The sequence below is a fragment of the Pteropus medius genome, unplaced genomic scaffold, assembly GCF_902729225.1.
Source record: "Pteropus medius unplaced genomic scaffold, Ma_sr-lr_union100, whole genome shotgun sequence".
Lineage (NCBI taxonomy): Eukaryota > Metazoa > Chordata > Mammalia > Chiroptera > Pteropodidae > Pteropus > Pteropus medius.
Genome location: NW_024347791.1, coordinates 24,633,184 through 24,660,923, shown reverse-complemented (window position 1 = coordinate 24,660,923; position 27,740 = coordinate 24,633,184). Strand labels below are relative to the sequence as shown.

General features: G+C 32.6%; 1 protein-coding gene across 1 annotated transcript in view; it reads left to right on the top strand.

The window, feature by feature from the left end:
* The first annotated feature begins 7,002 nt into the window (after nt 1–7,002).
* The window catches only part of EPHA3 (EPH receptor A3), a 324,803-nt gene continuing 304,065 nt past the window's right edge, over nt 7,003–27,740 (top strand). Inside the window, exons 1-2 of the mRNA XM_039878251.1 lie at nt 7,003–7,201; nt 25,874–25,938. Coding sequence (XP_039734185.1) covers nt 7,114–7,201; nt 25,874–25,938 — 153 coding nt within the window. The 5' untranslated portion in view covers nt 7,003–7,113. The remainder of the gene's footprint in view (nt 7,202–25,873; nt 25,939–27,740) is intronic.

Sequence of the window (27,740 nt, the reverse complement as noted above, 5' to 3'; positions counted from 1 at the left end):
TGAATTATTTTTCTGGTTTCCAGCTGAATTAACGACTATGGTTGGACAAGCACATAATCAGTTAATTTTTCTGTATTGAGTAATGCTATTTTATGTTCAGGCTTACAAGATACTTGAGAAACAAAATTGAAGCCATGTGTTCCCAAAGTATACTTCTATAGAGCATTTAATAATCCTTTACCACCTTTTACTTTTTTGTTAAAAGATACTATATGTGCACCTACTTTTTTACCTGAACCATAAATACAGCTTTAGTTATGACATCATTTAAAGAATTTCCTTCAATTGATAAATCATATCGTTATTACTTGTTTTACTGAACTGTATATCAATACATCAAGAATATTAAAATGCTATTTTTGTATTTATATTAGCTTATTAGAAATGAGGGACATTACTTCATCATTAAACTTCCTAATACCTGTAAACCCAAATTCATTTTATATTAAGTGATATGTTTGTTTTTACAATGATTTTCTTATGCTCTTTAAGCTTAGCAAATCTCTTTGGATCTCTGAAATTTGGCCCCTTATGTATATCTTGAAAAATTATCATTAAACTGTAATTATCACATATTTAATATATTGAAATAAAATGAAAGAGATTATTATATATTCTTAAACAGTATCTTCTCTCTTCCAGATAATGCTTGGTATTTACTTTATCATTAAAGAACTTAATATTTTGGCCAGACAATTCATACCGTTGAAACAGTTAAATAATAACACAGATTAGTAAATTATAAAATGCTGACATGAGTGATTTAGATAAAAGTGAAATAATAGTTCACAGGAGTGATAAGTCAGTTTTGACTATATTCCTTCAAATAAAAGAAGGACTAAGAGTAATATACTTTGATCTAACTAGATTGTGAGAGCATTAGGTGTATTCTGAAGTTTATTGGGAGATAAAGTTGAATCAATTAGGCCATGTATTTCTATATTTTCATCATGTGACTTTAATATTTAATGCTTGCATTTAAGTTTATCTACATATTTTTACTAATTTTCCAAATGAAATTTATGTATTCTAGAACTTTGCAATACAAAACGTTGTCAGACTCGCAGAAGCCTTTACTGAGGAACTTGTCAGAATCGCAGGGTCTCAGGACCTGGCCTAAATTGACTAAATCAGGGTCTGCGTTTTAAGAAGCAACTCGATCTTCCCCATATTAAAGACTGAAATGTCCTGCTCTACAAACAGTATAGTGTATCAATACAATATTTTGTGTGTGTGATATGAGTGTACATGTGCATATTAATGTATATGTGTGTAAACGTATGCGATTATTTCTCAAAAATGGACTTAAAAAGGACTATGATTTAGGCTCTATTTCAGCCAAAATACTCCCTTTGCACTCTACCATCTCAAGTCTCATATTCTCCTGCTCAGCGTTTACTCAGGAATTGGGATGATTTCCCTTAGATTTTAAAATGAACTCAGTTTGTTTTGACTGTCTTTTAGCAAGAGAAATGGAAGGCTAGAAAGTAATGGTAGTAGTAAAGTTTGTTCTTTAAAAAAGGAGAAATATTCCAGAGGTAATTATAAAAGTGAGCGTGAATATGTTTTAAATAGCATGGGTTAATTCTAACAAGCAAACTATAATTATGATCTATTTTTACTTTTTTAACAACTTTATAACAATTGGATAAAATCTTTCCAATTTAGAATTAGCGTTTTCAATTAACCTAGGCATGTTAATTTTTATATTGATTGCATCATCCGGCATGTTTAAATTTAAAATATATTAATTCACTGGCTATCAGTTAAAATACAGCAAATTAATTTAACTAAAATTAATTTGTGCAAACTACCATGACTATTTTCAAATCCAAAACTCAGTAATTGTCCCCAAAATATCACAGCGCTTCAAGAAACTTTCATGGACTATTCTATTCTTCTAATCAATTTCAAACACTTAGGTAACAGATTCCCTGTAAATTTTCTCATAATTATTTTTCCTAATATTTTCTTTGTACAATGTCAAGATCATTCAGATACTGTCCCTATTGCTGTCTTTGACTCTGCAAACATAACGAAGTCACCAATGTTTTAGTCTTTCTAACTGTAAAATGATAGGCTCTAAATAATTCTGTAGTTCAAAAGATTTTCTGGAAAGGGATTCCCAGTCCTGTGGTTTTTCTTTTTCATCAAGCTCTACTTTTTTTTTCCTTTGATTCATTGTCTCCTTCCTAAAAATTTTGTTACTATTGTCTTTTACGACTCACTCTCTCTTTACCTTTCTTTTATAATATTTACTCTTACTCAATTAACTCTGATCATTATAACCCTCCATCTTCTTTTTGAATATTTATTTAACATAATCGATTTTCCCTTCATTGTTTATGATCTTTCTGGTTAATTTCATCTACTCCAGTGGATTAAGCTGCTATCAATTTACTAATGATTGTTTAAACTGAAGTTTTTAATCTGCCTTCCCTTCTGGGCTTCTTATTTTATATCTAACTACTGAGTTGAATATCTGCACTTGCATCTTACCAGCCCCTAAACAGAAGTCATTATTTTTCCACCTTTTCTCCACGTCCAAAATTTGATTCACTAATAACTTGTCAATTAATCGCATCACAGGTCAGCGAAGCACTTGAGAAAGAAACCCTACATGCTTCTGGAATTTTTAATACTCTCATTATATCTTGGTTTCCCCTTCTCAAGGCTCACTTTCCCCTCTAAGCTTGCCTTCTTAAAAGACTAGTACACTTACTGTTTCTACTTCTTCACTTTCCAGTTATTCTTTTATTTTAATTCTACTTGCAGCCCAATTATTCTACCAAAACTGTTCCCACCAAATTCATCAACGCCTTCAGCTGTCAAATCCAATTGTCCTTTTAGTCAATATTTTATTGAATATTTAGGTTGCATGAACTATTGACCATGAACTGTTTGTGGAACCTTTAAAAAATTTGGCTTCCAATATGCTAATCTCTTCTAGTTCTTTGCTCTTCTCTGTTTTTTTCCTGTCTTTAAATATTAGTATATGTTAGGATTTCATCCTTGACTAATACTTTATGTAAATGAACCTACTTATCTTTTTTCATAGACTAATTATTTTCAAAGAAATAACTCCAGTCAAGGTTTTTGTCTCCTAATAGTTTATTTACCTTTAGTGTTCCCTCGGGTCACTTCACCTAGATATATCTAAAATAGAAATTTTTGTTTCTCATGCCCATTCTTTCTCCTCAAATCTCTCTTTCATTCCTAACTCTTCACTGAAGCCAGAGATTGAAGGGCCTCCCAAACATATCTATCTACCTCATTTTCATAATCAATCCACTATGAAGTTTGCCAATTTCTCTGATTTATATTTGTATGATTTGTAGTTCTACTATCATTGCTTAGTCTCATAACCTCTAGACCTCTCTTCTAGCTCAAGATAAAAAATGTATCAAATGCTTTTAATATAGGCTTACACTTTATTTGTCCTATCCCAAATCTCATATAATCCTTATAATATCCCTATGAGATAGAATCTGTTATTATTAGAATTTCACTAAGAGTATCAGAGCCAGGAGAGTCACCGGGGTTATTCTGATTTATGAGCCCCATTTGTACCTTTACATGATATTGGCTATCCTATTGCAAAGGGCTCCTAATTGGTCTCTTGACTCCTAATTGATGTTTTTGCTTTCATTTTACCCTCCTCCCCTCAAATATGTCAAAATATTTTTTTAATGAAAAATTGAATGTCTCTCTTCTGCCCCATATCACTCTCAAGTCCAAGTTCCTTAGAAGAACTCACAGAATTCTTCATAACCTTGTTCTTTCTTAATCTCCCGTCACTTCTTTCCCATGCCTCCAATACAGTGTCAAAATCTATGCTCTAGTAACAGAGATATTTGTTGTTTCCTCAAGAAAGAATGCTTTCCATGTCTATTCTCTCTTCTCAGAACTCTTTATTAAAGAACATCTTTCCAGGTGCCACTCAATTGCTATCTACTCCAAGAAAGTAACCCTTAATCCTTATGTTACCTCCCCTCTATTGCATACTATGAAAATATTCTACACATATTTCTATCTAGCATTTGCCACAATTTCTCCATGTGATTCTAAAATATTTTAAAGGGAGGGGACGAGGTCTTATTCAGTGTCTAGCACATGATTGGGTGTGTGAACTAAATATTGCAGATGTCTTAGTTATCTCCTTCTTTCTCTACCCCCAAATTCAGTTTTTTCTTTGGAGAATATTGTTCGTTTCATCTCAAACATGTATTTTAACTTCATCTTGTATTTTCTTTCTTTCCATTAGATGGATTCTAATTCAGTTCTTTATTGCTTTAGTTATTCTTCAAAAATAGCCTCAAATTTCACCATTCTGCCTCTGATTTTTCCTCCTCCACACTCAGCAGTAGTTCTCAATCATTGTGGACCATGGGATCACCTGAGGAGCTTGTCAAATTGTAGGTTTCTGGGTCCCAACAGAGATTCAGGTTCATTAAGTCTGTGGTGGGTAGAAGGCACATGCACATTTAATTGATACTTCCTATTAGGTACTTCCACAGCAAGTTGTTCATATACCACTGGTGGAGATACTCTGCTCTATGTTATTGGTACATTTTTTTCCTAAAACTCAGATATGATCAAGTTATTACTTGCTGAAATGCTTTTGATGTCTCTCTTTCATCTAAAATATATTGTAAAATGATTACCACGTGGCCTAGAAATTTCTGCAGTTTCCAATCTGCCTTTTGAAGAACATCTCCTAGCACTCTGTCCCTACGGTTCACTCCCTTGTATTCTGGCTCTTTTTGTATCACACACACTCTATGTCCTATATATGACAGATGCTTTTTTTTTGCCATCACTTGGAAGTGATTATTATTTTGTTTGTGTTCCATCTGCATACCTGGAGTGCCTTTTGAACTGGTCTCAAACTAGTGAACTCCTTACTCATCCTTCCAGCTACAACTCAGTCAATAAGGCCTTCTCTGAATCAGCTCCCCTCACTTCTCTCCTTCTACTCTTATTTTGGCCAAATCAATCATCATTCCTCTCCATTTTTAGGCATTACCCTTTTCCACATCTGACACTCAGATTATAGAAACTCATTACTTATTTCCTACTGTCTCTTGCCTTAGAGAATCTATAATTGAGAGATCCTATGTTGTTTACATTATATTCCAAGGCCAGGAATTGCTTTTTACTCATTTTCACACTATCGTAGCTTCCTTCAAACGTGAACGCCTCTTTCCACAGCATCAAGCAGTGTAAGTGTGAAAAGAGAAGCAGTGTGAGAGGGAGCCAGTGCATGTGGAGATCAGAGCATTGGCATGTTTTCCCAAAATGTTTTTAAATTGTCATTTCTAAATAAGACTATTTACTTTCAAGTTTCAGAAAAATTTTATCTAACCCTAGAACAATGGAACTGTGCCTTATGGAAAGACTACAGTTGTGTTAGAACTTTAAAAAATGCCAGAGTCACTGCTATCTGAGTCCTCTGTTCAGTATCTCAGTATTTTCAATTCTGACAGACTTGGCACTTGAAGAGGGTTCTACAGCCTCCAGTGATATAATGTGAGAAGAAGTTAAAGATACAAAGTAACAAGGCACACACAGAAAAGTGAGCAGGGTCACTCTCTACTTTTGACTTCCTTTACCCCCATCCTCTATCCAGCCAACAAACTATTATCAGAAGCCACTAATTTAGATTTATGTGAAAATTGTGTTTTCTCATAGAAAACAGTGTCTGTGAAATAAACAGCTTAAGGAGATCTTTTTAAACTCTTATTTAGGTTCCACAACGTAGAACTCTAAAACTTGTCCCTGATCCTAAACTTGTTGACCTACCTTTACTTTTTAGAGTTATGCAAGGAACGTAAGTCATGTTTTCTGTTTAGAATAAAGAAGATAGATGAGCAGAAGTATATTTGAGTATTCATTCTGAGCATGCTTTAAAGATAAGCGAGAATATTTTCAAAATATAAATTACAAAATTATTTTGTTGAAATAGATTGCAATCATGCTGTCCAAGGGAACTGGAAATAAGAGAAAACATTTATAACCATGATGCAAAGTAAATGCAAGAGCAGTAGGATTTAGCCATTGGACTAGGAATGTTAATGAAGAAGTTTCCAACTATTATCAGATTTAAAGTGTCTGAAATCTGAAAGAGGAGCCGTGAATTATGCAATGTTTATCTTACAGAAGTCAGAGATCCTAATGTAGATGGTGAGAGGAGTGGAGGTGGTGATGTGTTGTCAAGAACTTTAGGTTGGGTTTGTATTACTTTTATTTATACCCACAGCACAGAACAAAGGATGAATGCTGACCTGCAGCTATTCCTAGGGCTGGGTTTGTTCACTTCCTTAGGATAATGGTTACTTCCCAGTTTGGAAAAACAAAGTGCGCATATGTGCACTGAAATCGCTGTGCCAGATCTATTTAAAAGTCCTGATGCCCGTTGGTGTGGAACTGAAAAGACTTCCTGATCTGGGGTGGGTGTTAGCGTCCTTCTGCATCACAAAGGACTCGTGAAGAGTTATGATCACATTGAACATAGCAAAGGCATGAGCCTAAATTTCCTTTGAATTATACAATCATCTTTAAAACAAAAAAAAATGAAGGACTCCGTTCTTTTCATAACAAACACTTCTCTGGCATTTCAGTTTCTTTTCCACTCATACTGCCATATGACACTCCTGTCAGGGTTCTTCTGGTTTCTTCAGGGAATTAACCTACAGAGCACGCACAGCAAACAAAATAGCTGTTTTTCATTGAAAATAAAGAGAGGGTGTTTTTTTTTTTCCACCATTATTCTCCACCACTGTCCCATCACAACTTTAGGAATTCCTGCCGCACTGGCAGGACGGCACCACCCCCAGCCTCTCCCTTCCCAGCTCCGCGCTTCAGAGAGGTCAGGGAGCCGCCTTGTGCGGTCCTGCTCCTCAGCGTTCGCTTATGACGGCACTAGGACCCAGGGAAGTCCCTGAGCGAGGTTCGCAGAAAGGCAGCCAGACTCCTCCTTATCTCCAGTGTCAAACTTGACATCAGCCTGCGAGCGGAGCATGGTAACTTCTCCAGCAATCAGAGCGCTCCCCCTCACATCAGTGGCATGCTTCATGGAGATATGCTCCTCTCACTGCCCTCTGCACCAGCAACATGGATTGTCACCTCTCCATCCTCCTCCTTCTCAGCAGCTCTATTCTCAACTGCTTCGGGGAACTGACTCTCCAGCCTTCCAATGAAGGTAAGCCAGGTACCGCGACGCGCACAGCCCTGCCCCGCCAGGCTAACGCTCTTCAAAGCACGTTCTCACCGAAACCTTTTTAGGTCGTTAAGGTGTCTCCGAATAAAGCAGTTTGCTCTGAGAGTAAAATAAAGCTGTGTTTTTATCTTCGGCTGTCTTCTAAAACACTTTAATAGATCGTTTTGAATTGCCTAAACCTAAAATGTGTTTTTAATCTGAGACCAATTCAAGCAATTACCTTGTTTGCCAATTTTAAGCAGAAAAGAAAAGAAAATTCTCCAGTTTTTCAACCCAGGATGTTAATTGCCAAATAGCTATGGAAGTATTTTATTTTCTAATTATGATCATGCAGTACTCTGAGAAGTTTACAATAAAATTCAAGCCACCTTTCTATATTTTTAGTATGTTTTACCGTAATGACAGGTTGTTCTTAGGATCATGGCGTTATGAATGGAATAAAGAGAAATCAGAGTTTGTTGAAGAGAGAAGTGTGTGTGTGTGTGTGTGTGTGTGTGTGTGTGTGTGTGTGTGTGTGTGTGTGTGTGTGTGTTTGTGTTGCAACTGCTCTAAGTGATGTGTATCCCGCCAGGCGATGGTTTGCTCTATGGTACAGGTTCTAATGAGCAGCATATGCCACATTAACATAAGTAATATTTGCAGGAATTAGAATAAGCTAAGGTTGGATTTTCTTTGTTTAAGGGCTTATATACGAATAAGAGAATGTATTTAATGAATAGTGAGACGTTCCTGGGTAGGTATAGTTACTATCTGAATAGCAAAATTAAGAAGGAATGTTTATATGCAATATATTGCATTTCCTTGATGTTAGGTTATTTATTTTCCTTGTAATGAGCATTCATCTCTTTTCAATGGATTAAAGTGCAAACTTAATATTAAGGACACCAATGTTTCCTATAAGATTGAATACTTAATAGATGCATTGCCTTTTTCCTCTATACCTTTTGTGATCTCTTCCTAATGATTTGTAAATACAATCACTAACTCTTAAGACAAACTTCTCTGAGTAATTGATTGCTTTACAACTTTGATTTCCTCTCAGTCATTTTAAACTATAACAATAAAATTTAGCAGTTTGTTTTGGAATTTAGCAATACTGAGCAGTTGATGTGCAAATGCTACATCATACATTATGTCACACACTAAAAATATATTGATATATTATATGCATTACTATTTTTTAAAATTCAAAATATTTAGAAACTTTTAAATTAAATATAGAAACTGCCTCTCATTTGGTGACCCACTTTCACTGCTAATGGAGTAGTTTAATTTTATTCTTTCCTAAGTGACTGCCTTTATCCATTTTACAGATTTCACTAGATTTTTCTGTGTCTTTTTTTTTTAATTGGGAACTTGAAAATTCTAAACTATATGAATCAAGAAAATATTTTACCTACAAGTGACTTTTCTTTTTCGAATCAAATCGAAATGTTTATTTGAAAGTAATGGTCATTCTTCATAAATGAAAGGCAAGAGTAGTCATTTGTACAATGAGTAACATATCAATAAGTTAAAATTAATGTTTAATATTTGTTTTTTCAAAGATATTAAAATATTGACAATAACTAGGAAAATAGTAATATTATTTCCATATAGCTATAATAAATTGTATCTCTCCAGATGGACAATTTCTAAACTATTTAGATAATGGATTTTACTGAATTAATAATACAAAAATATAGCTGAGAGAGTATTTTTGTGGACAATATAAACTTTCAGTAAATTGCAAGAGAAAAAAAGTCCTTTTAAACTTATTCACACATATATTAGTGAATATTAATTTAATAAAACAAAAATAATCTAATGCAGATTGTTTTTAAAGCGCACCTTGTGTATGTCTGGGTATGTAATGCATGTTATTATACAAGCAGGTACACATTAACAATATGTATATAGGAAGGCAAATATACTCAGAGAACTGACATAATTACATTTAATTTGCTTGGGTAAAAGTTTATCTATCCATTGTTCATGGATTATTCTTTCCAGATTGTGTTCTGTGGGTAGTGTCTTTTTCCCTTCTGAGGTCATGAAAGGAAGCTTTGAAACAAAATTTAAATGGAGTGATTTAACTTGGGTAATATTTGAATGAGGGTTTAAATATTGATACGATAGCTTGGGCCTTAATAGTTGAGTTGAACGACATGAAAAGTGAAAAACCCAAATATGTGCCAAGAGTTCCATGTAATTCTTCTAACAATGTCGTTTGAATAGAAAGCAATGCTTCTGAAAAGTCATATAGTGGGTAGAAGGAATAATGATAAAATGAATATAGCTTTCTGATATAAATTTTGAAAACAAATATGAAATACTAGGTATTTTAGCATTTAAAATGCTACATTAAAATTTATATTTCAATACTATATAAAATTTACTAGAAATTTACTAGTAAAATTTACTAGAATTTATTCAGCAATCTATTATGAAGTTAGGCTTGATTGAACTAAAAGAGAACAAAACCATGCCATTGAGTTAATTGCTAGGAAACTTGTCATTGTGCTTTTCTTTTTGAGATATTGATAATCAAATTTCAATATTGAAATGCCATGAGTTCATAATAAGAAAAAAAAAGTTTAACCTGAGCCTTATTTTTATTAATCCAGTTACAAATAACTTTCTAATATTATTTCAAGAAAATGATTCCAGGTTATACTTTCTATCACTGGCCTCAATGATACTAGATTATTCATAATTTCTATGATCACTTAAATCAAGAATTGGCTTATATACTTAATCAGAAACTTTACAAAACCTGCATAGAATTTTATTAAAATCTTATCATGTTTCTCTATTTACATGACACACCAAGAAAAGACTTCCAATGAGAAATCAACTACTTTTCATGCCAAATAGGATTGTTAAACTATGTATTATTAGAAAACCTCATATTTTCTCCCTATTCCCATCCTAGGTGGATGATGCTAATGGTAAATGAAAATAACTTTGGAAAGAGTTTAAAACTTAATATACAGTGAACTATTGGCTATTCTTAGTTCTATTTCTTTTAACGTTGGATAAAGTACTCTCTTTAAACACTTCTACATTTGAAGGAATCTGAAGCAGAATGCATGCATGGCTTATTCATCAGTACATAGACCACTAAATCATTTTTTCTGTCCTAAAGTGTTTATGAATTAGATTAACATTTTACCCATAGTGTTCTTTACATTGGAAATGATAGTTTTCAAAATAAAATTAAATCTGCATGTTTATATACTTCTTATTTTAGGAGACTTTCATTGGAGTGGCTAGGACACTGTTTCTATGAAATGTATTTCACTAGACATTAATCTTCTAAGTACTAGAGGAGCCTATGTGATTGTTTAAAGCTTAAAAGTAAGACTTGCAGATGAACACAGTATGCTTCCCTTTGAATTCAATATTAGGCAAACTTTAAAGAAAATAAACATTTAAATAATTGAATTTTCCCTTTTAAAACATTACTATGAATTGGCATCACTTTTTATATATAAATGTATCTTCAAATAATATATTGTGATTGAAATATTGAGAACTAAGCTATTATATCATCTTTATAGGTTTTCTTTTTTAGAAGAGGGTTTACATTTGCTTTAATAGCATTTCATCATGCTAGACTAAATAATTGAATGCATTACACATTTTTGTAATTTAATAGCTCTCCTAATAGCTCGCCTCTACCTCCTCCCCAACAGTTATAACTGTGCTATTTGCCTGGAGGTAGGAGAAACCTTAATTTCACTATTTTATAACCCACAACAGTTAACACTTGACCTAGGTCATTAACAGGATTATCAGCAAATTTGTTTAAGCTTTTACTGACAACTTGAATTGCTACGATAATATTTTGATTGTGCCGGAAAGAAACTTCTTATAACTTTCTCAAAATCTATCATGAAATTAATTCATTCTGAATTTATATCTTCCTAAAGATTAATATTGATAATAATAATTCAAATGGGGAAATGTCCACTTTGATACCCCATTCTCCTCACTCCTATGTTTCACATGTTACACCATTCTAGTCTTTATCTTAAATGAGCAATTAAGAACTCTTAATTTTATTAAATATTCTGGCAAAAACAACAGAGTTATTAATGCAAACCAGCTTCACTGTTAACTATCAACATTTTCAATTTTCTACTTTTTTATTGATGTTATGGTCGATGTCATTTTTCTGCCTATTTAAAGAAATAAAGTCAATTGGATATATTTATAACTCAGAGGCAACTGGAACCATAAAAGGGAAACTACATATAATAAAACACCATTGCCACGTGTTAGATCATGGTTGCATTTTATATAAAGACATTTCATGTATTTTTCCATGAAACACTAGAAATTGGGAGCTACGATGAAAAGTACTTAAATTTAACATAAATGTTTTAAACAAAATGTACACAATCAGAACCTAAAAGTTTTTTAAATATCATTTAGTTTGTTTAGGAATTTTCATGTGAAGTTTTTTAATTATTTAAATATAATTATAGTTTGCTCCTTGCTTATATAAACGATTTAGGAGTTTCACCTTGACTCTCAAGAAACATCCTTAAAGAAAGAATTCACATGTTATCCACATTTTAATATTCAAGTTTTGGCGTGTTCTTTAAAGGCCTCTCACTTTATTATCTCACAATAATTTTCTTTATAAAGATTTTTAAATGTTAAAATTGTTTCTGAAACTTTGGATTTTTCTGAAACAAAATACATGCAATTTTTAAATATCAAATAATCAGTTACATATGCAAAGGATTTTTAAAGGCGAAACATATTTCCACAGTATATTTGATTTACTAACTTCAACGCAAATGGAAACAGCAAGAACTGTTCTTGAGAGGTACATTTTCCAAGTCATAAAATCTTCCAGAAAATATTAATAAAACTTTCCACAAATCATCAAAACTTGATAAGTTCTTCTAGACATTGACTTACTAAGCAATCTCTGATGTGGGTTACCTTTGATTTTAGTCATTTTCCAATGATTTTGTTTGGCATAATACGAAATGTAAGGGGAAAATATGTATTTCTTGGAAGAACACTAAGTTTTACAAATCATATTCTGTCAAGAGTGTCAACTTTATTTTTTAATATACATGTTTTTCTTTTAAAATATTTAAGAAACCTTTTTTTTTTTTTCTAATTCCAGTTTGATAAAAGATTTAGAAAAACAGATGCAGGTGTTCTCTAGTTGATTCTGTTTTCAGAGATCTGGATTTTATCACCAGGGAGGGTCAATGCAGGGGTTTTACAAAGTGCTTTCCACAGATTTTTTAAATAAAGAGTTGACTGCTGGTGTGAAACACTCATTACACTATTCATTCAGGTATACCAAAAATCAGGATTTGGAGTTTATTTCTCAAAGACTCTAAAGCATAAGATAATTTGTAACAACTTTAGAAATAAAAGTAATGTGACATTTATAAAATGTAAAGGATCCCAAGCCTCAAAACAATTTAGGAAGACACTTCTGGTCAGAATCAGGGTGTGGGCACATGTATACTCCTTGATTTCACTCTGTGAATCTATTACCAGCTGCCTACTATCAGGTAGTTCTGGGAATCTGGCAGGAGGCTTCCTCTTGGAAAACTCTGCAAGTCAGCAAGTTTGTTGCCTCCTACCAGCTTTCTTTGAAATAAAAAAAGGATGGTCGATTACAAAGAAAAAAAATCTGCCAGCAAAAAGAAAATAAAAGGTTGATTAGAAAGATGGAGAGGTAGAGAAGTGCACAGGTTCTAAAACCAATGTAATATATAAATCTTTCGCTTAAAAAAATTTATCACTTAAAACATCTGGGTAATCAATTTTTATTAAATCTTTAAAAACCTGCACACTTAAAAAGGGAGTGGAGTTGCATTTGTTTCTCCTTTCAAGTTTATACATTTTTGATTTTCCCCCAGAAGAAAATATTTTATCCGGGAAAGTTTAAAGAGTACAAGCCAAAGAATGTTTTCCCTTTTGGAAGCCTGGGCAAATGCATGTGGCGGGTGGATGGAATCAAAACCAGTTCAACAAATAAAGCCTCCAACTTGGAGTAATGTTATTAAACTGGAAGCCCTGGGTGTGGAACCTCCTCCCTCCCTTCATTTTCTAAACCATGTCCTGCTGTTCCAGTCAAAGCAAAGGGTGAAAATCCACATAATCCAAACCAACATGGTGAAGTCAGAATAATAGACGAGGAAGGAGGGGGAAAACAAGTAGGCAGCACTGTACAAACAAACTGTTGTGCATAATCTTATCCACTGACTGGCGTGGCCACAGGAGGGGATGGCGGGCTTCTCTTCCTTCGCGTTACACCGCCCGCTTTTGATAATGTGTTGCTGATTAAATTTCAAAAATGTGCCCCGAGAAATTTTAGCACGAAGCAAGGCTTTAAGGGCAATGATAGTATTGTGGCGACTGAGAGATGAGCAGGCGCTCCTCGATGCCACCACACCCACCACCAGGGCGTCTTAACTACAAACTGTTCTGTCGCCAGGACCAGGCTCAGTGGTGCGGCGGGAAAAAGGTGTCTCTCAACAATTCACGATTTTTTTCTCTCCGGATCGGATTAAGGATCGGATCATAAAAACCCAACTCCAGGACCGTGTCCTCCAGCCCCAGCTCCCCGGGGGTGGGTGGGGTTCTTGGTGAGCGAGTGTCTCCGCGCCTGGAGGCTGAAGCCCGTTGCCGAAGCACTGCTTGCTGGCCGCGGCTTTCCGGGCCTGGGCGGGCGGCCGGAACACGCAGAGGCCCTGCTGTTGCGCCTTCTGCTCGGACTCCGGTGCCCCGCGTTCTCTGGCGAGGCGGAGGCCCGAGCGAGGGGGCGCGAAGGCGCCAAGTTACTGGCAAAAGAGCGCGGAGAGCAGACGGGGCGGGGAAGAGGCAAACGTGCGCCCTCTGCCTGCTGCCGAGGAGCTGCTGGCGCTCGGAGAGGCGGCGTGCTCTTCACCACCTGGCCTCTCTTTACCTGTGGTCGGTCCCGCCCAGAAAGCTCGAGGGTCTTGGACCCGCCTGGCACCTCCTCACTTTCACAATTGACTTTGACCACGGATCTATGCTTCCCCGCTCCTCTGCCTCCAATTGCAGTCTGTCAGCCTTTTCAGCTTGGCGTCCAGAGGTGGCGCGGTCTCCTTTCATCCTTGTTCACCGACCCACCAGATGATAGAGGAGTGGAATATAGTTATGCAGGGTTCCTGGGACTCCTTGCAGAGTTGTAAAAGTGCCTCGTACCTGGCCCCTGGGTTGGGACTCACGGGAAGGCCTGAGACCTCATATTGTCCTGCGTGAGGCAGTGTGACCCGACCCCTTTGCTATTGTCTTGATCGTTTGGACGGTCTCCTTTCCTTCAGTCCTTCATTCGCTAGATTAAAATGAGGAATCTTTTTTTCCACTTTTTTTTTTTTTAATAACCACCTACTAATGCCACCTATTAGGCCCCTCGTGAGAGCTAAAGGGAATGAATGTTCGTAAACTTTGCCCCATCCACAATCGAAATTTGTGTGTTTTCTTCCTCAGCCCCATATTTGATTGGCACCATTTTATTCAGACAGGTTTTTCCTTCTTCCAATTCTGGCAGTAAACATGAAATGGGCCAGAAAGGGTTTCTGGGAGTAGTGTTATAGAGGTAGGTTAGTAGTTGGATGATGCTAATGTTTCCGTGGTTGTGTTGGAATTTTGGTGTTTTTCATAAAAAAATAAAATTGTTGAATCCAGGGAATTCCAGGACAAAACATGGCCTCAGTGTCATGCCCAACACTGAGATAATTGCACAGAGTTTCTGTAGAAAGTTTGTTACCTTATGTTATTATTCACTACTACTGGACCTCATTTAATTATTAAAGTAGCCCTAAAGTAGGTATTACATCCCTCATTGTTACAACTGAAGAAACTAATCATAATAAAGTAGTACCTGAGCCAGACCCTCTCTTGTCTTTGACTTTTGATTTTAACCTCACCTTTTCTCTTGTACACAAATGCCTGTGGATTAGGAGGCATCCTTCTATTCAGGAAAAGCACTAGCTTTTCAACTTTAATCTCAATGACTACACTAATTTGTCTTATGACTTAGCAAGAAAAACTTAGAAGCCCAGAGTACTGGAGTGAAAATATGGACTTTAATGTACTTTCAAAAAAGTACTTCAGAGAGTACTTAGAAACTGCAAAGTGTTTACATGCACAAGTTATGATTATTTGTATGTGTAGAAGACACACTAAAAAAATAATTTAAAGGAAATTTGATGTGGAAACAGGAAAGAACAGGAGAAAATGTCTGTGATGTCTTTTCTTCACACATTCTTACCTCTGTCTTCCTTTCCTAACACTCAAGCATTCCTTTCTTCAGCCTGGAAAGAAGATTTTGTCAGAAAATGTATACACAGAGATTGTGAGGCAATTGTCAATGTAACCCTAATGTTATTATCTAGGATTAAATATAATAAAATAGAGTGTGAATTAACAATTGGAATTGTGATAGAAGTCAATAATGGGGAAAAATAGAATGTGGTCTAAAAAGTAGATGTTAGTCCCTGTGGAAACCCTTTCTAATTTAAAAGATAATTTATAAATTATTTAAGATGAGAAAATAAATTATAAAGATTTATCTCCTCTTTCATAAAAGCACTCATCCTCTATTAGGTGGAAGCTCTGAGAAAATGTAGCTAAAACAGGGTTTTGAAAGGTAGCAAATTAAGTTGGGGCAATTATATTTTTCATGTGGTATTTCAGCACATATGTTTTGTATTAATTGCCGCAATAAATTCTGTTAACCTGGTAAAGAGCAAAAATAGCATATTGATGACATCAGACATTCAAATCATCAGAAAGCTGCTTTTAGTATCTTGCTTCACAGTAAAAAAAAAAAAAAGAAAGAAATTTCTAACGTTATCATTTATGTTCCCAATTATCCAACCACTCACTATTGGAACATTTTCTATGAGCAAAAATGAAGGCTTAGCAACAAACTTTGTTGCTTTTGGAGAATAAGGATCAACAACTAATTTCTCTACTTTTTAATTTTTTTATTCATATTTGAGTTTGTGGACCTCTCTCAAATCAAGAAAGTGTAAACTTGACTTTAAAGAGTAAACTTGACTTTAAACAAGAGTTGTCTCTTGTTTTAAAACAAAAAAATCTTCACTGATTGATTACATGGCAGGATTTCAAAGGAGACTGAGTCAATAGAGACACCTATGTTAATTTCATTGTTGATAAGTCTATTTAATCAATATCAAAATGGTTTCACCTTGAATTTTCTATATATTCATTAAGGGAAGGTTATTTTATTTTCTTTCAAATAATAGTTAAGGAAGATCGATGAATAAACTCTACAGGTGCAGTAAAGAATAATACCTGCCCCCTCACACTCCTTCCTTACTTGATAAAAATATAAAGCTTTAAAATTAACTTTTTGCCAGTGACAAAGTTGTTTGGTTTCCAATCAACATGAAATTTAGACATTTGCTGTCTGCATCAGGGTGACTAAGGGAAACAGAGAACAGCTCGTTAATAGTTAATATATATTTATTTCTTGATTCTCAAACCTAATTTAGCAATTAATAAAAGCGTAGGTTTTAGAAGGATATATATATATATATATATATATATATATATATATATATATATATATCTCCTTCTTATATATATATATTTTTTTCCTTTTTTTAATTGCATATGTTAGCAGTCTTCACACTGAAGATAAGTTAGGCTTCAGAGCTGATTTGCATGGCTCCCATGTGAATTATCTAAATAATCTTCTGAGTAAATAGAACACCACTAACAGGGAAATTCTACTTGCAGAACTGTGTGTGTGTATACTTGTGTATGTCAGCAATGGTATTGTCCCCTTACAAAACTGAACTGTTCCCACATTGTGGGCAAATGTATATGAATGAATACATACCTTTAGGAATCAAGTTGGTATAAAATGTTATTGTTCTAAATTACGAATCGATGATGATAAAAAAATAAAAAACAACCATTTGTTTATTTGTCACTGTTGATTCTTATGAATTTTTCCCAGCTGGACCCCTAACATTCAAAGATGGGATAAAGCTAGAGTTATCTAGCTTTTTTCCCTTCAATATGCCAAAGGTATTTATGGTAGATTTTGCATTTTAACAGAATGTAAAGAACTGGCATAATCACGAAAAATTTAAATAGAAATTAAATTAGGTTGTGATTCTTTTATTAAGTATATAAACACCATCAAATATAGCTATTGACAATATTAAAAATGATTTAAAGAAGCAAATAAAAGGGAATAGTATTTTTCTCTTTGTTTATTTTTACTATCTGGTTTACTATAGATAAGTTAATACTCATTTACATTACATAACACAAAAAAGATAAAGTCAGATTTTATTATAATGTTCTTGACATTTCTGATCTGAAATTATAATGCTTTGATAGTCTTTGTTTTTTATAAAAAGATTTTCAGTCATAAATATACATATTTTATTTCATCTGACTGAACAAGTTGGATTAATCTATGCTTACAAGAATGGTTTCTCTATATTTTGAGGTACAACTGCTTTTCTTAAACATTCATATATTGAATAAGGATTTTTCCCCCTTATTTTTACTTATGTGATGTCCAAAATCATTCTGTTTTAACATCTTTAAAAAAAAATCTACATAGAATTAGAGAAGAAAACCCTAAAAATAGACAAGGTTAGTAATAATAGCCTTTTAAATTTCTTTCCAAAGGTGATCCTTTGGAAACTAATTAAGAATATTTTATTTTGCATACATAGTAGATTTACTACTGTTACCCCAGTAGTGAAAACTTCAGAACCCTAAATTTAATTTCAAAGTCACAAATTTAAAAACCATTAATATAAATCAAGAAAAATGTTAAGAAAAAGGTAACTCATATTTCATATTAGAATAATTTGTTTGTATTTGTTTATTTACAAAATAATGCACATCTGAGTATTAGTTACATACTGGATTTTGGTAAAGAAGGTTACAGGGAATGGTATACCTCTATGCCACTGAAGATAACTTAGGTGGAACAAATGACCACAAAATAAATACTTATATAAAAAATTATATTTTAACATGGAAAAATTATGAAAAGCGAGATATGAATTTTCAGAGGAGAGTGCAGTTAGTCTCCCAAAACAGAGCCCCTGAGATATAGGGAAGATTTGTTAAAAATAAAAGTTAATAATAACAATAATAAATTAATAACAGCATGGGAAGGAGATTAAATGATTGGCCTAATTTCGTGAGGTAGAGATGATTATAAGCCAGATTTTTGTTTTTACTGCATGTATCTAGAAAACTTCATAAGTAATTTGAATGAATGCATAATATATATGTAAAATTAAGAAGTACTTTGAAAGAACATTTAGAAACAGCTATTTTCAATAAGTATATATCTAAGCTTAACGTGAGGACAAGCATACCCATGTGTGCATCTGAGTATAGTGGAAACACATTATTGAATAGCAGAAAGAACTATCTCCAAATAAAAGCTTCTGCTCGTCCCACTCATGACAGGACTACACTACCAAGGAAAACCACATTGAAATTTCTCTGAACTCTAACTTCTCTTCTTGTGATAAATTAAAACTTTTCTACCACCAGCACTAAAAATTTGATACTTTCCATTGACAACATACTCTTAGGATGAACGAAAAAGAACTAGAGTTTAGAATTAAACTGATAATCATATGGCACCTTGCTTGATCCTTTGCGGGTGTTTATAAAGACCCATATTTATACCTTGAGGAGTTTGTTTATCTTTGTGTGTGTATGACGGTAGACATCAGTCATGATGTATGACATAAGGTTCAGACATAATTATCCTCCAGAATATGATGAAGTCAAAGCTATATACTGACTTTAATTTCCAGAAATTTGAACCAATTTATGTATTCTGCAATGAACTTATTTTAGAAAAAAAAAAAAGTTTGTGATATAAAATATCCAGGGAACATTTTTAAATTTAAACATTTTTATCACTATATTTTTGTGTTCCGTGCTAAAATTTTGAATCCTCCTATTTAAGGAATTTCAAATTATAAAAGAAATAAGTCATGGCGATGTAGTGTACAGCAAGGGAATATAATATAATAATAGTTATTATAATAGTGTAATAACTGTCTGATGACAGATAATAACTAGACTTATGAGGGGTCATTTCATGAAGTATGTAAATGTCAAATCACTATGAAATATACCTGAAATTGATGGGATATTATATGTCAATTATACATCAATAAGAAAAAAAAGGCAACACTATATTAGAGCTGTTCTGTAGGCCAGTCTGCTTATTCTGGTCCATTTTCACAGGCATCAGTCAAATCCTGACTGAATAGATAGCTTTCGTTTAGTACTTGGAGGTTGGTATGAAGATTTTATGATAATATGATTAAAAATATATATACCAAAACAGCCTGAATTTTGGTATTAAGGCAAAATGTATCTGTTAAAGTTTGAGTACCTATTTTTCTTGATTTTTTTTTATAATTTCATATTTGAATAATATATTTTCATTTTTCATTTTTTATCTGTCAAAAAAAGTACTTTCAAATTAGAAATAAATGAGTTGTCCTGTTATTTTAGAACACTTTAAAAAAGGAAAAATGTGTTGAAAATGTACAATGCTTATATAATAATTAATGTTTTACTTTTAGAAACATTCACATTTTGGGAAACATTTCGTTTGTCTAAATGATTCATAATATCAGTTGACAATGCACAAAAACAAAGAGATGTTATTCTAGGGACTGTTATTAAAGCTGAAATTGTTAATGGACTAAAACTTCACTGACAGTAAAACATCCTTACACATTTATATGAAAGAATTATTTTGTTATAAGAAGACATTCCCTAGTGATATTTTGATAGCCGTTTCATAATAATATTGATATCAGTATGACCGTCAGATTTCTGTGATCTAAAAAAAAAAAATAGAAATATTAACTCTTTAGAAACAGCATAAGCTCTACATTTACTAAAATGTCCAGGTTTCAAGTCAAATAAATTTTGATCTGTGTTTCTGTTATTTTCTCGAACCACTCTAGCCTTGAAAGCACTGACATTTTACTGTGAGACTGTTGATTCCAAGGAGCTCTCCTTGATATTAACAAAGATTGAGATGAGGCAGCTAATTACAGTTTCTCCTATAATTAGGACCCACATAAAAGTAAATCTAAACGTATTTCCCAGAAGGGAAAGCTAATAAGGAATAATAAGTTGATAGTATATCTATCACCTTTTCCAGAAATCTGCTTATATCACATAAATTGGCCATTAAGATACCATGTGACAAAATAGATTTTTTACAGAAATGTTAAGCATGACAGAATTTTTTCTTTAATTCTTCTGATAGAGAAAAAGTCATAAATTAAATCTATCTAATCACAAATTAAATCTATCTAATCACAAATTAAACCAAAATGTTTGCTGAGTTAAATTTAGCAGAATTTACAGAAATTTTTCTCTGCACACAGAGTATATAGGCATACCTCGTTTTGTTGTGCTTCACACATGTTCCTATTTTTATAAATTAAAGTCACCAGCAAAAAGATTATGACTCATTTTATTGCAATACTCACCTTATTGCAGTAGTCTGGAACCAAACATGCAATATCTTTGAGGTGTGCCTGCTATTGGCTTCATTTATAGTCTAAAAGCGTTTTTTATAATATTTAGCCTATGAAATACAATACTAATCAGGCTTATTGCAGAATATGTTAATTATATTTAGGTAGAAATATATACAAACAGGAAGCCCACAGGAGCAATTAAAACTAAGAATATGTAATCACAGTAGATGGAAGTTATGTTGAACTGCATAAATACACTAATAAAACTTTGACTTGTCTAAATTTCTCCTCACTGGCTTACTACAGTAAAAATGAAAAGCCGAGCTTTGGTGTACTCCTGTCAGAAAATACATCTCGATTTATTGATTCCTTGCTATGGTTGCCCAAGGTACTACACTGAGAATTATAATACTGAGAACAAAATTAATTACTTCCTATATCATTTTCTTCTATTCGTGACATTGTGTTATAAGTATAACCTAGAAGCAGATTAAAGGACCCTTCTGCTTTTTGTAACCTAGAGCAAAGCTACTCTTTTTATCATAACAGAAAGTGATAAAAATGATAAAGTAGTATATAAGAAATGTGGCTGGGACAATTATAGTGATTGTGTGAACAGAAAAGGAAATGTCATTATTCTTTAGTAAAATCAAGATGTAATCAAAGTATGAGTTTGTTTTCTGTTGTAATGGTTTTATAGTTTAGCAATTGGCTTTCAGGCACCTTATGACAAGGTTTTATAAGAAAACATGCCTTTTATTGAAAGAGTCAGAAATTCTTCAGCCATTAAACCCTACTGTTCACTTTGAAATGATTATTTAATAATTTTTTATAACTCAGTGTTTTCATAAAATACCACACCAACAAAGCATATTGATGCGTTATTAGAGAATTGTAAAAACCTTCCGCTTCAGTAAGAAATTATGGCACTTTTAAGTTATTTTAGTACTGTTTGCAGATTTACGACATTAAAGTAATCTGTAAAATGTTTAACTCTCAGTCTTTCTGAGTAGACAAATAGTCACTATAAATCAAAATTTTAAAATACCCTTGAAAAATCTAGATGTGTTAATGATTCTCTAAGACTAAAAACTTTAGAAATGTATAAAGCTTTTACTCTGTCCTCAATACTAGTAACATTTCTTTCAGACAATTATTTTAATAACTGTCTTTTAAAAATATTATTACATTTTTATTAGTAAGAAGAGAAGATAGTGTATGTTCTTGGTATAGATGATCTTCATGACATTGTCACTGCAAATAAATGGAGTGGACATGTGATTATATGTCTCTATTATGATGGAGGACAGGAAAGGAAGAGAAACAAGACTCCTAAGCATCTTAAGTCCACAATCCAGCCAAGTAGGAAGAGTGACAGTAAAGATCAGTGGCGGCAAGTTTTCCTTTTTTCTAGAAGTACTTACAAACCAGTTTGAGCCAATTTATTCTGTCCTTTGTTCTTATTCTTTCATTCCATTCTATAACTTCTAATTCCCATCAGACACCACATTAACTTTTGTCCAGCAAATCTCATGTTATGCCTACCTGAAAGCCAACTCAAGGAGTCTGAATGAAGATGTCCTTGTTATTTTCATGAATTCTTTCACTTATTCATTTATCTTTTATAGTTAAAAGCAATAAGACTAGACAAAGTAAAGTGTATAAAAGAAACCCAGAACCATATCCATACAGACTAAGTACAGTGATTTCTTATAACAATTTTGCCATAAAGCACCTATTTACATCTCGATTTAGTCAAAACATTTAAAAATGTATCCAGCTTAAATCACCTTAAGAAGTCAATGTATGCCACATAGCTCTTTGACCAGAACATAATCTGAAATCAATGAAATAATATGGTTCCTGTTATAAACCAAAAATGTTTGGAAATCACAAGATTAGAATATGAAATCTTATAAGGGACAATTTATATATTTGGCAAATGACTTGGCATGAGGCAATCATTAAGGATTTAAGCCATCCATACATGCCCAACTGCCCTTAAGAATAATTTCTTAACTTTTTTTGTTAAAATTCGTAATTATAAACTCAAAATTTTCAGCAATTGAAATAAATCTTCCATATTGCAAATCATCCTTAAAATTTAGACTATAATATAATATTTGTGCATAACAATTCTATTTGCCTTGGCATTTGATTTGAATAGTAACACCACATGAAAGTTTATGATGAGGTCTACATAATTTTTTTAGGAAAGGAAACCATTAGTAACCAAATCTTGCCTATTATCAGTGTGGGGATTAATATGTTGCATTGAAATGTTAGATTTAGTCAGTATATCCAGAGAAATCACTCACAATAGGCTGACCTTCAAATTCTATTAATTTTCTCTTCTTATCTCAATTGCTACACTCATATTCCTACACAACTGATCACAGGAGAGTAGAGATTTTTAACCTTGAAAATTCCAGGTTAGCAATTATCCACTTGAAAGTGACTAGAATTTTAGATTGTCTTGTTCTTATTTGGCTAAACAAAAAGCACCTTATAAACTCAAAATAAGTGCTTTTAAAAAAGTATTTTGAAGTCAATATTGTTCTCTATTAGGTCACATATAAGTTGCTGATTATAAATACAATTCAGAAGCCAAAATGGAACTGCAGTTAATGAATTAATGTTACGAGAACACTGAGTCTGTGTAGTATGTTATAAATTTGGTAGCTTTTAATCCATCTGTATTATTTGGTCATCACAGCAACATTGTGAGACAACCAGGGCAGATATAATTATGTTTAATATACAGAAAATCAGAATCATGAGTGATGCTGCTGATTGTGTTTTCTTCATTCATGCAAAATGGAGTGCACTAAAAATTCAATTTCTGAGTAAGTGCAATATATTTAATTAATCTATTATACTTATTTTAATTGACAGTGTGATTTAGTTCTTTTTGGTTTAGGTAATCTCCTTTGAGTAGAAACCAAATGCTGATGTGAATAGTCCAGTCTCTTTTTTCTCATTATTATCAGGGGAAATGTAAGGGTACTTAGTTCTTTAGTTAACAACCTACATCCCAATGAATAATTTCCTAAAAGGAGACAATATTCAAATCTTCTTTACTTCAAAAACTTTTTCCTCTGGTACTAATATTGAAATTAAATCAGAAATTCATCTTATATGACACATAGTCATCATTAAGTATATATTCAATTATTACATATAAAAATTACATTGAACTATTTAAAACCCTAAAGACATTGGAAAAATGATCTAATGATTTATGAATATGGGCACTATAAATTCTACTATCCAAATTCTATGTAAAACTCAGAAATCCACTGATGCCTAGGATAGAACCAACAACTGAACTAGGTATGTCTTTATCAAAATAAATGTTAACATACTTTAAAAGTGAGGGTGTATTCTCATATTTTCAAAAATTTTCTAACATTGATTAATCTGAAATATGGGTAACATGGATTAATTGGTAGAAGTTTCTTAAAAATCATTTTTGAGAGATAACTTTAAAATAATTGAGCATGCTATTAATTTTCAAACTGATATCCTGGAAAATAATTCCATTATGGAAATTGCACTGTGTAATCAATCCATGTAGCAACTATCTTATTCTCTTATCTAAATATAATTACTTATTGTTAGGATTAATTTATTGTGACAAAAAAGTATTTAATCATTAAGGAATTCCAGTATAATAGGTTAAGTTTATGGTTTTCTTTCACTAGCAATACTTAAAGAATTTAACTTGGAGTATTTTTTCTCTTAACTTAATGATCAGGAGACTTTCTTATACTTAACCTTTATATTTATTTATTATCTAATATATATATATATATTTATTATCTAATCAGCTAACAAATACCTTCCTTTAAAAAGCAGTGTTTGAAATTTTAAAATTCTAATATCTAATATATTATTGCTTTACCTTAACATTTTATAAGGTTAATGTTTTCTTTGTAAGAAACTAATTGGGATGATTAAAGAAAAGATGGTGATTTTCATGCATCAGGACATACATTTTTCACAATAAATGGACATGTAGTGTATGCATGTTTTAACATTACATTTTAATTTGTGAATATACGGAACCCTGGAGAATGACTCTCTCTTATTGTAGTTATTGATTCATCTGCTCTGGTTCATGTTAATAACACATTTGTATTTTATGAAAACTTCTTCCACATCTTGCATCAGTCAATCATGGGATTGTTTTCAAATTTAGAAGGATGTGGTAAAACCATAAGTTCCATTATTTAATACATCAGCAATCAAAGTGAGCCCTTTGTTATTAATTAGGCCTGAAGTATCCTTTTATATATTCATTTCTAATCTATTACAAATTAATGTTCTCTGTGTTGAAAATAAAATATTTATCTTTCTCTTTTAATAATATATTCAGAATGCAATCACCTTCATGTTATATTTTATTTTTCATCAGACATCAGAGTTTTTAATAAGTAACAAAGTTCTTAGTAAAAATTTTAAAGCCTTTGAGTAACAATATCTTCTTTAAATAAGTAGAGCTTGATACAGGCAATATCATAAAACACATTTTTGCTTTGGTTTCTCCTCATATTATTAGCTAAGCATTTTGTTTGTTACACATAAGTAGACAATTTGTAAAGTATTAAAAAATACACATTACAGAACATGTCTGGGATTGGCCAGGGACAATATCAAGCTGCCATATCAAATGTGCACAAACAGAAATGTTGATTCTTTGTGGAAGCATATTTCAGAAATTAATTTATAATGAAGTCATGTCTATTTATCAAATTTAATGGTCATTGCAGTTATATTTATTCAATGTAAAATAGGGAACATTAATTTTATTATTATTTCTCCTTTAAACTTGTAATTATTCTGTAAAAAAAAATATTATCGATGAGTTGAATATTAACCTATCTCTGTAAACAATCATAAATAGTTACAAAGCCACAGAAACATTCCACCTCTTACTTTTCCCTATGGTTGCTTTCCTTTTGTAATTCTCTTCTTATATTCACCTCACTCATCTAACAAAAATGAAAAGTCATGCGTTTTGAATATTTTGGTGTTATTATATTACCACCACCAACAGACAACATTAAGTTGAAAGAGGAAAATAAAAAGAATCCATTCCTCTTAACTATGTTTGTGTATTTGTGTTTTCTTTTAGTCAATCTGCTGGATTCAAAAACAATTCAAGGGGAGCTGGGCTGGATCTCTTACCCATCACATGGGGTGAGTTCAGTAAACTATTAAAAGAGAGCATAATTCTCTGTCCATTAACTCTCTCAGAGAGCAGAAGGAAATAGTGGTATGTTCTCTAAAGTGAACTCCTGTACGTCTGGTGACATGTTTATAAGTATATTTAATACGCAAACTAATACAGTCTAATATTTGTGTCCAATGGAACTCCTGAGAATTTTGAAGTTTTTTTTTTCTTCTGAACTTATCAATTGCTTGATTGGACTAATTAAACAGTTTAATTATTTCTAGCATCATGCACACAATCTAAGTGTGACTAACATTTTTTTGTAATGTGATCAGAATAAATGAATGGAAAACACATTCTAAGTTTTAAGTAATGTAAAAGTTTATATTTGAAAATGGTAGCTTCCAGAGTTGTAGCCTTAAAATAAATCTTGGTGACAATATGAAGTAATATAGGATATATTTGTCAATAGTATAAACCTGTGTTGCCTTGATTTCTTTTTTTTCAATGTCTGCAACTTGTAGATTAATTTAAAAGGAAATTTATTTAGGAAAAACCTGTATGCCTTAAATTTTAAACTTTTTACATACCTCTGGACTTTACCAAGCCAGACAGATTATACGGTATATGACATTTTAGTGACCTGAATGTTGATGATGAGCCTTTTGTGTAAGAAAATTTTCCCTTTGGTTTTTCAAAGAAAAAAGTGTTCATATATTTGGAAAATTCCTGTTCCTAAAAAATTGTGCAATACATTTCTAAACCTATCTTTTTAGTTTCTAAGTATAGCCTGTAGAAAATGCAATGTGTTGCTATGAAATATTTGGGACAGGAAGAAATTTATGTATTCCTTTTCCTTCTACACTGGTCCTCTTTTCAAAGGGATTATAATTACTCCCTCTTAGTATCAGTGTTCAGTCTTTAGACTTTTTTTGCCTAAACATACTAATTTTTATGGTACTATCGACTTCTTCACCAACGGATGTTTTACATCAAGGATACTTCATCTATCTGTCATCTTTGTATCTGCTTCTCTTCCTGGTACACCTTGACATTGACACAATGCCAAACACTATCACATAATCAGGACATGGTTAGTTGTTTCAGAAGGGAAAGAATGAAGTAAGCCAGGATTTGGTTTTCCCATAGGTGTAAAAGGATTCAAATGATTAGGATAAAAGCACATCCTGGGTAGTCGTAAAAAGCGAATCAAAATTCAGAATGAGCTGGAAAACTCATTTAAAACTAATCATCCAAAAGTCAAATTTAACTTTAATTTTAATTTTAGAAATTTAAAATTTTCATTATTCCATTAGATAATATACCATAGAAACCTGCTCCTTAAGAGTATACGAAAAGCAAAACACAGGACATTTTACTAATAAATATTTATATGTGTATTTTTACTGTTTTTTTTCTTTTTCAATTTCAGTTGACATACAATATTATATTAGTTACAAGTGTATAACATAGTGATTAGACATTTATATAACTTACGAAGTATCCATCTGACACCTTACATAGTTATTACAATATTATTGACTATAGTTCTTATGCTATAGTTTAAATCCCCATGACAATTTTGTGACTAACAATTTGGAAGGGATTATTTCTTAATCCCTTCCCCTTTTGCATCCAGCCCTTCAAATCCCCCAATCTGGCAGCCATCAAAATGTTTTCTGTATTTATGAGTTTGTTTTTGTTTTATTTGCTCTTTTATTTTGTTCTTTAGATTCCACATATAAGTGAAATCATATGGCATTTGTCTTTCTCAGTCTGACTTACTCCACTCAGCACAATATCCTCTAGGTCCATCTACGATGTTGCA